The sequence below is a fragment of the Oryzias melastigma genome, linkage group LG6 (assembly GCF_002922805.2).
Source record: "Oryzias melastigma strain HK-1 linkage group LG6, ASM292280v2, whole genome shotgun sequence".
Classification (NCBI taxonomy): Eukaryota; Metazoa; Chordata; class Actinopteri; order Beloniformes; family Adrianichthyidae; genus Oryzias; species Oryzias melastigma.
The window spans coordinates 34,616,410-34,627,545 of record NC_050517.1 but is presented as its reverse complement, the minus strand read 5'-3'; the positions used below and the strand labels follow the sequence as shown (position 1 = coordinate 34,627,545).

Sequence of the window (11,136 nt, the reverse complement as noted above, 5' to 3'; positions counted from 1 at the left end):
CTGTGAGTCGTGGCTGAAGGGTTGGAGGGGGGAGACGGAGGTCTGCGGCGCTGCGCGGTGAGTCGAGACGAGCTGGGGGGGTGGCTGGCGGCGGTCGGGTTCAGCTTCGGCGACGGCGGAGGGCGGGGCAGGGGCGGCGGCAGCTGACTGGTGCCGGGGTGAGTGGGGGCCAGCTTTTTCAAAGGGCCCCTCAGGCTCTGATCCACCTGGTCCAGGTTGATGTCGTCCAGGTCGGTGGTGGCCAGGTGGAGGCCCCCAGCGAAGCGCTTCACCTTGGGCTCAGAGGCCGGCGAGCGCGGCGAGGAGAGCTTCAGGTCACAGCAGATCAAAACGTGTCACCTCAACTTTATTTAAACCGTCACCAATGACAAACTTTCACCAAACGAAATGACACTTCCTGATCGCTTTGTTTCCTCAGGACTCTCGTCAAATTAGAGGCGGATTTTATATTTCTGAGACAAATTTTCTGATCTAAACTTTGAGAAAAAACACAACGTTTTCCTCAAAGCTTCAATGAAGTCTTAAAATCAGGAACGTTCTCAAAGGAAAAATATACAGGCGGGAAAACTACAACATTCATGCTTTTTCAGATCTTCTGCTGGAGATCTCCCAAATAAACATTTGGTTTCTAGTCACGTTCTACAGATTGAGGCACAGGAATCAGACTGTGAGGAAAACCAAATGTCCTCCAGACACTTTCTAACAAAAAACGGTTGCATCTTATGGTTTGCTTTTATAAGGAACAGAAAAAAGTCCCACAAAACATTTAAAAATCAACTGAAAATCCTAATACTTGATGCTGTTTCCTCCCTCTTTACCTCTGAGGATTCGTTCTCCACACAGGAGATCTGCTCCAGCCGAGTCTGACACAAACGCTCCACCCAGTGCTGCACTTTCTCCGACTCCTCCATGTCCTCCCTCTCCGTCTCCGAAACCTGAGGCCGGTGGCGAAAGAGTCTCACCACCTCAGCTTCTCACAGAGACCAGGAGGCTCCACCCACTCCAGAGGTTCTCCTACCTCCTGGACCAGCCGATTGATCTTCAGCTGTTTCTCTCGTTCGTACATCTCCTCTTTCTCTTTGGCCAGTTTCAGCTCAAACTCCATCTCCTTCTTGCTCTTCTTCTGCTCCTGCAGCGTGTCCGTGTTGGACGTCTTCTTCTTTTTCTTCTTCTTCTCTCCTTTCTGAGGCGCCACGTCAATAAATGCAAGTAAAACGCAGGCAAACAGCATGGCATGCACCGACTGGGACAGACTGGAACTGATGAGCTTCTGGTTTCTTCTCACACACACTGCAAACTGATGAAAATACCTTACGAAGCGACGGAAGTTTCCCTTCGTAGCGATAAAACCAGCCAAACGCTACGGATGGAGACAAGAATGAGTCATTTTTCCAGTTCAAATCCAAAAACCTGCAGGGTTTTATCATTTCGACGAGACCCTCCAGATAGGCTGCAGTCTGTCTGCTGCATGTCTGCAGATGCATCTGCGGCATGTCTGCAGACACATCTGCGGCGTGTCTCCAGACGCATCTGCGGCGTGTCTCCAGACGCATCTGCGGCATGTCTGCAGACGCATCTGCTGCATGTCTGCAGACGCATCTGCAGCATTTCTGCAGACGCATCTTTGGAATGTCTGTAGTCTGATCTGCATCCTGCCTGCAGAATGTCTGCAGCTTGCCTTCACCACGCCTCCTGCATCTCTCATGCACTTCTCCAACATGCATTGGTCCACAGCAGCTCCACAACCCAAAAACAAACGCCAGCAGCTGCTGGTCTCTGACCACCGCAAGCGGAAGAAACGTTTGAACACTGAGCTGCACTTTGGTTGTCAAAGGAAACCCCACGCTGGTCTCTGAGCACAAACATCCATCTATGGCTGCTGTCACCGCGCAGCTTCATCTGCAGACTCACGTGCTCATCCTCCTCATCTTCATCTGTGAAGGTGGCTTCATCAGGTGGATGGGAGGCGGCAAGCACAGCACACAGGTGAGGAACAGAGCATGCGCAGAGAAAAGGCGGGGCAAAAGTCACGGAAAAGTCCAGAAGACATAAAAGGATTCATGCATTTTAGAGAGAAGAGTCTGCTCATACGAGAACTCCTGGTTTTCGGAGACGGGGCGGCTTTGACCCCCGGTGGGGCAGGCGAGGGGCTCCTTGGACTCTTAGGCCGGCCCTGAGTTCCCCAGTCCTCCTGCCAGTCTCGGTTATGCTTCCTCTCTGAAGCCTCAATCCTACAGAGGAGGAGGAGACGGTTCGGAGAGCGCACCGTTTTCCATTTCAGAGTTAAAAACAAACGTCTGCATACTTCTCCATCTCCTTCTTGTAGCGCTCCTCCTCCTCTGCAGTTTTCTGAGCAATCTCCATTTTTCTCCTGTGGAACACAAAAAGCATCTCATCCTGCAGCTGCACATGCAGGAGAAACACTCAACTTCAGACGCAGCAGCAGCTTCTCTTTCATCCACTGCAGACATGAACGGAGAAACATTGACGTTCAAGAAAGTCTTTCATTTCTGTAGCTCAGAAAAGCATCCGCCTCCTAAAGCTCTGGAGTGTCTCTGTAGAGCCGCTCAGGAGAGAAACCACAAACACTTGGAATCAATACGACTCTCGAGAAGGCTGCTGGTGGCTTCAGAGGAGGCCAGGCTTAATTCTACTTCCCAAAGGTTGTTTAGGCCAGGGAGAAGTGGATGCAGTGAGAACACAGATTTCATGTCACTTTCATTAACTGTATGGCTGAATCCGAATTCTTCCCTTACCCCTCCAATTGAAGGGGCATTTGAAGAAAAAGGGGAGTCCAAAATCGTTTGTATCCCTGGAGTGTGAGTGTGTTCTGAAGCACAGAAGTTTACATTTAAATGTAAGTAATGACTTTTTGTCACAGAATGACCTTTTTAAATTTATAAACTGTTGTTGTTATTTATTTCCCAAGCACTAGAAGCTCTGCGCTAACGTAGCTGACCGGCGAATAATCATGATGTCAACGTGTGTTTGTGCTGTCCGAGTTTGAGGACATTAACTCTCTGTTTGGAAGGCTAAATGTAACTGTAGAGAGAAGAAGAATTCGGATTCGGCCTATATGAGAGCTGGACTTGATTTGATCTACTGGTACATTAACACCTTTAACTGGAGTTGGGCTGGGAATCACTGGGTACCTCACGATACGATGTGATACACGCCTCACGATATCGATGATATCACGATACTGTGATAACTGGTAAAAATTGTCTCTAATTGCTTACATTTTATAGAAGAACACAGATTTTTTTTTTTAGGAAAATATATTACCGTTTATTTTTTAGCTTGAACACAATCATAACTAACAACTTGTGCCTTATTTTGTGCAACAAATAATAGACATTTTTGTGCAAATCAGTAGTTCTATGTCTTTGACACAAACTGAATTATTTGTAAAATTTAGCGTTAACAATAGTAAACATGAACAGCATGCCACTACTTGTCCTAGCAGCGCCAGATTGTTGTAAACAACAGAACAAAAATAAAATAATTCAAGTAGCTGGCAGGCACATTGGTGCGCCCCCTATCTGCCTCCGAAGGAACGTCTCACCAAAGGATAACAAATACCGTTTTACAGCCTCTTCAAACAAAAATGAAATATCGATACTGGGTGAGAACCCATTGAAAATCAATCGCAACACTAAACATCACGATGTATCGCAATATTGAGATTTTGGCCCACTATTAAACTGGAGGGAGGATGAGGTTTTTCTTAGGGCTGTGAACATTAACGCGTTATCGCACGTGAATAATTATCCCAGATTAACTCGTTAATATTAATTAACGCAACTTTATTGCACCTGCAGAGCACCATTCCTTTGCTTTGTCTCGCCGAATTCTGCTTGCACTGTGCGTTCCGATATCATCTCCAGATATCAGCTCGTGGCATAGGCAACCTAGGCAGTCGCCTAGGTCATCATCTGGAGCAGGGGGCGCCAAATTGAATTTTTTTTTTTTTACAGTTTGACACAAGACTCATTTTGTGTAAAATGTAAAAAAAGGGAATAATTAAAAATGAATACAATAAACAAAAAAATTAAATGAAACCATTAATAAAAAAATAAATTTTGTCCTGGGTTTGCAATTTATTAGTTAATTTTTGATGTCGGAGGTGACGCTTAAACTCAAAATCTTTACCATACTGTAACTTTTCAACCATTTCCGATAATTCCAGTAGATTTTGTGGTTTGTGCCGCTTTTCTCGTTCAAAATCAGCTAGAATTGTTGTGCTAATGGTTGAAAAGTTACAGTAAATCAAAGAGAATAAAAAAATGGAGCCTCTGTGTTAAACGGTTTATCAATTTTCAGCCCAAATTTGTTTGCTTGTTTTTGTCTTCCTGTTTTTTCAGCCTAATTCTGAAAAATATAAAGCAACTAAAAGTTTGTTAGCAGAAAAGAGCATTGACTTTATGTTTAAAGACGCCTGATTTCAACCAAAATGTCTGATTTCAGAAAAAAAAACATGTCAGCTTTTCAACAAAACACAAAAATGTTGCTAATATGAGGGAACGTGATTAGAAAAATCTATAAAACGGCTCAGTTTAGTCTCTTTAAACACTAAATAATGAATTTATGGGAGTCCATTCAGGAGCTGAAATATCAATAAATCAATATCTCCACTGCAAGAAAGGTTGTTGTTTAGATCTTTAAGTTTTAACTGCAGGTTTTATCTGTTCTATTCAAACATGTTATGATGTTCTGCAGAGTCTGAAGGAGCAGTTATGGAAACTTTGATCCGTCAACCATGGAGCTTCCCAACTGAAGCTAAATGAGTCCCGAACGTCCCGGCGTGGGGGCGTGTCTTCATTAGAGGCGGTGTTTACTCACTGCCTCTCCTTCTCCTGCTGCTCTTTAAGGATCTTGTTAGTCTCCATTGCCATCCTCTTCTGCTGCATCAGCTCCTGCCTCTGCAGCTCCCTGCGCGCCTCCGCCGCCAGACGCTCCTCAGCTGTCATGAACAGCTCGCTGCCCTGAGAGAGAGAGAGAGAGCAGCGGGGGACGGTCGTGAGGGACACTGATCAGATCTGTGATCAGAACGGCTGCACTAAAGAGGAAAGTGTTGATATCTGCAGAAGAATGGAGCAGAACTGAACAGAACCAGCAGATAAGTAACTTCAGAGTAGAGCAAAAACATCCACAAGAATGTAACAGAAAAGACGCACTTTCTTCTGATTAGACTAGAACATCAAACCGGCAGCTTTGGGCAGAAGCCTTAACTGAAGAACAAACATCAGAATGCAGAGCATGAGTGCTGCTGCCTCGTCCTGCAATCACTTCAACATCGCCCAAACTAATTTACTCTAATGAGCGTCTGCATTCAGCGCCGTCACTCGTCACATGGACACAGACTCCTCCATGAAGAGGGTGAGGAGTGAAGAGGAGCAGCAGGAAGTCTCAATCCTGAACATCCAGACGGGTCTGGACGTTCACAGAAATGTTCTGAGGCTTAAAACAGGAGAAGCAGCTGCACATTTTTCAGCTCGTATAACTCAATCACACTTTCAGTGATCTTGGTATCAAAACGTTCAGCTTCATTCAGGACATTACTGCTTGTATTTTTGGTATTTAGAAACTTTATAGTTTTAGAAATATTAAGCAAAATGTGCCTCATAGGAAATGAATGAGAAAGTCTTTAAATTTAAAATTTTAAGTAGATTAACAACAAACCTTTAAATATATTCATCTTTTATAGTAATTTTCAAAAAAATTGAAGTTTAGCAAATATTTTAGCAAAATGCTAACGTTTTTGGCTAATTTAGTTAACTGAGAAATTTTTGTTTAGCTAGTATGTGCTAGCTTTATTTATTCATTTTTTTGGTTTATTTATTTATATATTTTTTTTTTGCTAATTTGGCATCTACTGAGGTTTTTCATGCTAATTTGGAGTTTACCTAAAAGTTTAGCAACATGCTAACTTTTTTGGCTAATTTGTTATCTACAGGGTTGTTTAGGGTAATTTAGAGTTTAGCTCCTATTTTAGCAACATGCTAACGTTTTTGACTAGTTTAGTTAACTGTGAAATTTTAGTTTAGCTAGTATGTGCCAGCTTTGTTTATTTGCTAATTTGGCATCTACTGAGGTTTTTTTATGCTAATTTGGAGTTTACCTAAAAGTTTAGCAACATGCTAACTTTTTTGGCTAATTTGTTATCTACTGGGGTTTTTAATAGGATGATTTAAAGTTTAGCTTTTATTTTAGCAACTGGCTAACGTTTTTGACTAGTTTAGTTTACTGATGAATTTTAGGCTATTTTGGAGTTTAGCTTGTATTGAAGCAACTTGCTAGCTTTTTGGCTAATTTAGCATCTACTGATGCTGTTTGGGCTTATTTGGAGTTTTGCTCATATTTAAGCAACACACTAAATATTTTTCCAAAATTGGCATCCAATTTTCCTACAAACAGGGGCGCCGCTGGGAATTTTGGGTCCCATAAAAATAATTTATAATTTTTATAGGGCCGCTAACAAAGTGGCAAATTTGCATTAGGGGCCTTTATAGTTAGCCACCTTTGCCCCTTTTCGGCGCTCCTACCTACAAATGTTTCAGAAATTTAGGTCAACTTCAGCGCTCTGTCATAGTTAATTAATGACATTTTAGCTTTTGCATTTTTAGCAAATCCCTTCAGCAATTATAGTGAATTGCATCACCATTTTCAGCAAAAGCTTCAGCGTTTTTAGCGACTACTTCCAGCAAAAAGCATTCACGCTAGCACTATCGCAGGTAATTAAACTTTTCTTTCTTCTTGGTGCTTTGGAATAATTTTGATTTTTCTTTTGAATCATAAAATACACTAAACTTAAAAAGAAACAAGAGATCTCAAAACAGAGTTCTGATCAGAGTCAGAACACCTGAAAAAGTTTGAAGGTAAATGCTCCTCCTCCAGGCAACGGAAGTATTCCCATATATATATATACATATATATTTAGAAATTCATCCTAAGAACTTGCATGAACATCTGAAATTTGAAGAGACGCTTCATCTCAGACGAGTGGATTCATGCACCTCCACAGGAGGAGTCTGCTTAGATAGAAACACACGAGCCGTGAAATCATCACAGTTTCCTCGTCTCACACTCGGCACTTACAGCTCCCGTCAGAACTGTGATGGTCAGACTTCTGCTGCTCTTCAGGACTTTGACGGCCTGAAACCAGGAGAACACGACACTTCAGTTTGAAAACGGACCTACACGTTACTGAGGGAGGAGCGAGCATCACGGAGGACGTGGATCAAATCCAAGTCACCTCTTTGTGGTCCAGAGCGGTGAAATCCACGCCGTTCACCTCCACGATCTGATCTCCAGCCTGCAGTCAGACAGGAGAGCGTCAGTGCAGCCCGCTTTAGGTTTCAGAGAAGCTCTGAGGCGTTTTGCCGAAACCACCTCCAGGCCGACTTCAGCCGAGAGGGAGCCCGGCTTCACGTTGCTGATGTAGATCCCGGGTTTCTGGGTGGGGCCGCTGGAGATGCTGATGCCCATCCCCTTTTCCCCCACCAGGCTGAGGAAGACCTTCTTCTCCTTGATCTCCTTCCCACCAATCGATGCCAGTCCAGCGATGCTGCTCTTCTTCTCCTGGAACAGCAGAGATGAAGAGTCGACAGAAGGAAACGCAGAGACGGAAAACTCCTGCAGAACAAAGAGGAAGTCCTACCCCGGACTCGGACACAAACTGATCCACAAACTGCCATTTGAGGGCGTCCTCAGAGGAGCTGAAGGGAGAAGCACCAGAGACCTCAGTGACGTCCTCACATGAACTCATGAAAAACAAAAAAATGACAAACCTTTTGACGGGAATCATCCCTACATCTGCAAGACAAGGATAAATGTGTTAGGAAATAGTTCAAACGTTACAGAGAAACGTTTTACACAGGAAGGCGGACGCACGGCGAACTTTGAGCGACACCGTTTTGGTCGTCTTGATGAGACTGATGACCTCCTCGTGGATGCAGGACGAGATGGAGTACCCGTTGATGCGGACGATCTCGTCTCCAACCTGGAATGGACACAGAAGCAGACGCCATTAAAACTGAAGGTTGTGAAGAATCAAATGATCTCCACTCATTTTCAGTAGGTTTGACCCTCTTCTGACTCCACCCCTAAATGTCCTAATTTGCTGCAGGTTTGACTCTCTCATGACTCCGCCCCCAAAACTCAATTTTATGTAAGTTCTGACTCCACCCCCTAAACGCCCTCATTTGCTTTAAATTTGACTTTCTTGTGACTCCAGCCTTAAATTCACAATTTTTCTGTAGGTTCTACTCTCTTCTGACTCCACCCCCTAAACTCTCTCATTTGCTACAGGTTTGTCCCTCTTCTGACACCACCCCTAAATTTCCTCATTTCCTGCAGGTTTGACTCTCTCATGACCCCACCCCAAAATTCAATTTTATGTAAGTTCTACAGTTTTCTGACTCCGCCCCCTAAGCTCCCCCATTTTCTGGAGGTTTGACCCTCTTCTGACTCCACCGCCTAAACTCCCTCATTTGCTTCAAATTTGACTTTCTTCTGACTCCACCCCTAAATTCACTATTTTTCTGTAGGTTCTACTCTCTTCTGACTCCGCCCCCTAAACTCAATTTTATGTAAGTTCTACCCTTTTCTGACTCCGCCCCCTAAACTCCCTCATTTTCTGTGGGTTTGACCCTCTTCTGAATCCGCCCCTTTGCTATAGCAAATTAAGGGGTTTGACCTTCTTCTGACTCCACCCCCTAAACTCCATCATTTGCTTCAAATTTGACCCTCTTCTGACTCCACCCCCTATAGGGAGTTTATAAACTTCCTCATTTCTAGCAGGTTTGACTCTCATTAACCCGCCCCCAAAACTCCTTCAATTTCTCTAATTTCTACCCTATTCTGACTCCGCCCTCTAAACTCCCTCATCTGCTGAAGTTTAGATTTCCTGCTCCTCCTGTTCTGATGAGAACATTCAGGAACCGGAATGGATGTAAAGGAACCCATTCTCCGTCTTTGAGCTTCTGTGACACAACTTTGCTCCTAAAGGTCAGACCTGAAGGTTCGCCAGAGGAGATCAAAGGTAGGATAAAGGATGCCAGATGTCGTTTCCTCGTTGGTCCTGATGGTGGAACTTTCCATTTTGTTCTCAAACACACAGAACCAATAACTCCAGAGGAACTAATTATCCTGTAATCATGTTTCTCATTAAGGCCATTTTTCACTATCAATCTATCCTATTAGGGCCACAGATGTGTTGATTAGAGAGCTCTTGAACCTGAGGCATACTGTAGATTACCCATAATGCACTTGTAATAATTAATACAATCTGCAGTAAATCAATGATGATTTTCAGATTTACCAGCAGATTGGGATGATTTATCTTTAATTACCAGCTGTTTGACTCCAACTAATGAATCAACAAAAGCTGGTATTTACTTCACCTAGTGGCTTCTGGTGGTATTGTTTCAGGGAATCAGGGTCAAAGTTAAAAGAAGAAAAAAACATGTTTTTCTTTTTTTAAAAAGTAAATGTATAAAATGTGCAATAAAATAGAACTGGGATCTAAATGCTGTTCAGAGAAAAGACCTGCTTTCATTTGATGCTTAAAATGCAACTTTTTAAAAGACTGTTAATAACATATATTCACAAACAGCATCTTTGGCATCTTTAATGGACTCACCTGAAGGCCGACGTTGTCAGCCTGTCCATCCTTAACGATCTGCGATATGTAGAGACCGCAGCCAAACTCCAAGCCTCCGCGCACGCTCAGGCCCAGCCCGTCACGGTGGGTTCGGTCCAGGCGCACCTCCTTCAGCTTCCTGTTCGTCAGGAACACAGAACACGCCGCTCAGAGGTTCAACCCTGTAAAGCCGGGGTTCTCAGAGGAAGTTTTTGTGGTCCTCAATAAATTATGATTGATGGTTATTTCATTTTTTTCCCCCAAATATTCTTTGAAACAACAAGAGGGGGGACGGATTCTGTCGGGGCGTAGATGATCCCGCCTGCCAGATTCTGTTCCCCCAAAAAATCTGCTGTAGAAGAATAACTATTTATTAATCTTTCATTGTTAAATGCTTCCATAATAAATTCACTTTCATAAATTGTGTTTCTTATCCTAAACGAGCCAAACAAAGGTGCTTTTTTTTTTACACAAAAAGCTGTTGTTGTTTTATGTAGAATATATGTAAAAATATAGAAATATGACAATAAACTTCCAAAAGCCGCAGAATGAAGTCTATCATAATCATCCACCATTTTTAACTCTCTTTGGGACAAAATATGAGACAAATCAACGATGCTGGAGAGTGGGGAAACAAATTCTGGCAGGGGGAACGAACCTTAGCACAACACCGGCATAAAAAGTCCATCCGTGATGGGGAGTTTATACAAAAATGTAATCTGAAAATAGCTCACATAGATCAAAATTGATGATATTTCCAAGTAAAACAATATTTCAAATCAAAGCTCCGTTAACAGTTCAAATTACACTTGGTCATTATAGTAGTTAAAAAACAACATTTTTCTGTTTATCCATTTTTTTTCACTAAAATTGGCCCCAGTCTGAGGTTGAACCCCGCTGTAAAGGAGGTTTGAGGCTGTGGGCCGTGTGCTGGACGTACCGTGACCTCTTCGGGGTGAGCAGGTCGTACTCCACCTGGTGTTTGAGAGGGATCAGAGGTCGGATGGCATCGAACAGCGGGAGGCGCTTGGGTTCGTTGATCACCAGCTTCAGGTCTCCCACCAGAACGGGCAGATCCATCGATCTGAGGAAGAGGAGAGGCGCTTTCACACCCAACCTTCATCCTACCGCGGACATAAACGTTTCCATCCTTGGAATGGAGCTAAATTAGGGTCAATATTATTTGAAACTTAAATAAAAAAAACTTGGAAAAAATATTGGTGTCAGAAACTTTTTGCTATTCTAAAATAATAATAATAATAATAATAATAATCTTAATTATTTTCAGCTTCAAATGTTTAGTTTTTTAGGTTTCAAAACTCAAAATTTCAATTTCAAAACTTTTTTTTTTCAATTTAAAATCTTTTTTTCTCCCTTTCAGCTAGTTTTTGTTTCAGTTTCAAAACTTTTGACCCTGTTGTGGTGCATTGAGGCGGGGCTAACACGAAGGACCGATCAAAATCGATCAGGCCTAATAAATTCAGTCCCGTGCA

The 11,136-nt window shown here is 43.0% G+C and overlaps 2 protein-coding genes across 4 annotated transcripts in view; both read right to left on the bottom strand.

Annotated features, from left to right (window-relative positions):
- Positions 1-11,136, bottom strand: part of ush1c (Usher syndrome 1C) — a 24,147-nt gene that overhangs the window by 8,708 nt on the left and 4,303 nt on the right. Inside the window, exons 3-14 of one of the 2 annotated variants that reach the window (XM_024281347.2) lie at positions 10,584-10,727; positions 9,644-9,782; positions 7,894-8,002; positions 7,791-7,815; positions 7,661-7,718; positions 7,393-7,581; positions 7,256-7,315; positions 7,099-7,155; positions 4,843-4,985; positions 2,306-2,371; positions 2,092-2,231; positions 1,912-1,934 (exon numbers count right to left, since the gene is read on the bottom strand). In XM_024281347.2, the coding sequence (XP_024137115.1) occupies positions 1,912-1,934; positions 2,092-2,231; positions 2,306-2,371; positions 4,843-4,985; positions 7,099-7,155; positions 7,256-7,315; positions 7,393-7,581; positions 7,661-7,718; positions 7,791-7,815; positions 7,894-8,002; positions 9,644-9,782; positions 10,584-10,727 (1,153 nt within the window). Of the gene's footprint in view, positions 1-1,911; positions 1,947-2,091; positions 2,232-2,305; positions 2,372-4,842; positions 4,986-7,098; positions 7,156-7,255; positions 7,316-7,392; positions 7,582-7,660; positions 7,719-7,790; positions 7,816-7,893; positions 8,003-9,643; positions 9,783-10,583; positions 10,728-11,136 lie in introns of both variants that reach the window. The other variant, XM_024281346.2, reaches the window with a different exon arrangement.
- On the bottom strand, positions 277-1,899 carry LOC112152097. Of its 2 annotated transcripts, none has more exons than XR_004948136.1 (3): positions 1,311-1,899; positions 819-1,183; positions 277-308 (listed from the first exon to the last, which is right to left on the bottom strand). XR_004948136.1 is itself a non-coding variant. In XM_036212593.1 (3 exons), the coding sequence occupies exons 1-3, from the start codon at positions 1,722-1,724 to the stop codon at positions 774-776; spliced, it is 741 nt and encodes a 246-aa protein (XP_036068486.1). In that variant the 5' UTR covers positions 1,725-1,899; the 3' UTR covers positions 312-773. The 2 variants fall into 2 exon arrangements, 1 of the variants encoding a protein (XP_036068486.1); XM_036212593.1 differs by lacking the exon at positions 277-308 and having other exon boundaries at positions 312-935; positions 1,019-1,183.

Bases quoted from the DNA above. Each gene is read 5' to 3' on its own strand.
- LOC112152097 (XM_036212593.1), bottom strand. From the start codon at position 1,724: ATGCATGTTGGAGAAGTGCATGAGAGATGCAGGAGGCGTGGTGAAGGC. The intron at 1,184-1,310 runs GTATTTTCATCA...GTGGCGCCTCAG, and splicing joins AACTTCCGTCGCTTCGTAAG to AAAGGAGAGAAGAAGAAGAA. The intron at 936-1,018 runs GTAGGAGAACCT...CACCGGCCTCAG, and splicing joins TCAATCGGCTGGTCCAGGAG to GTTTCGGAGACGGAGAGGGA.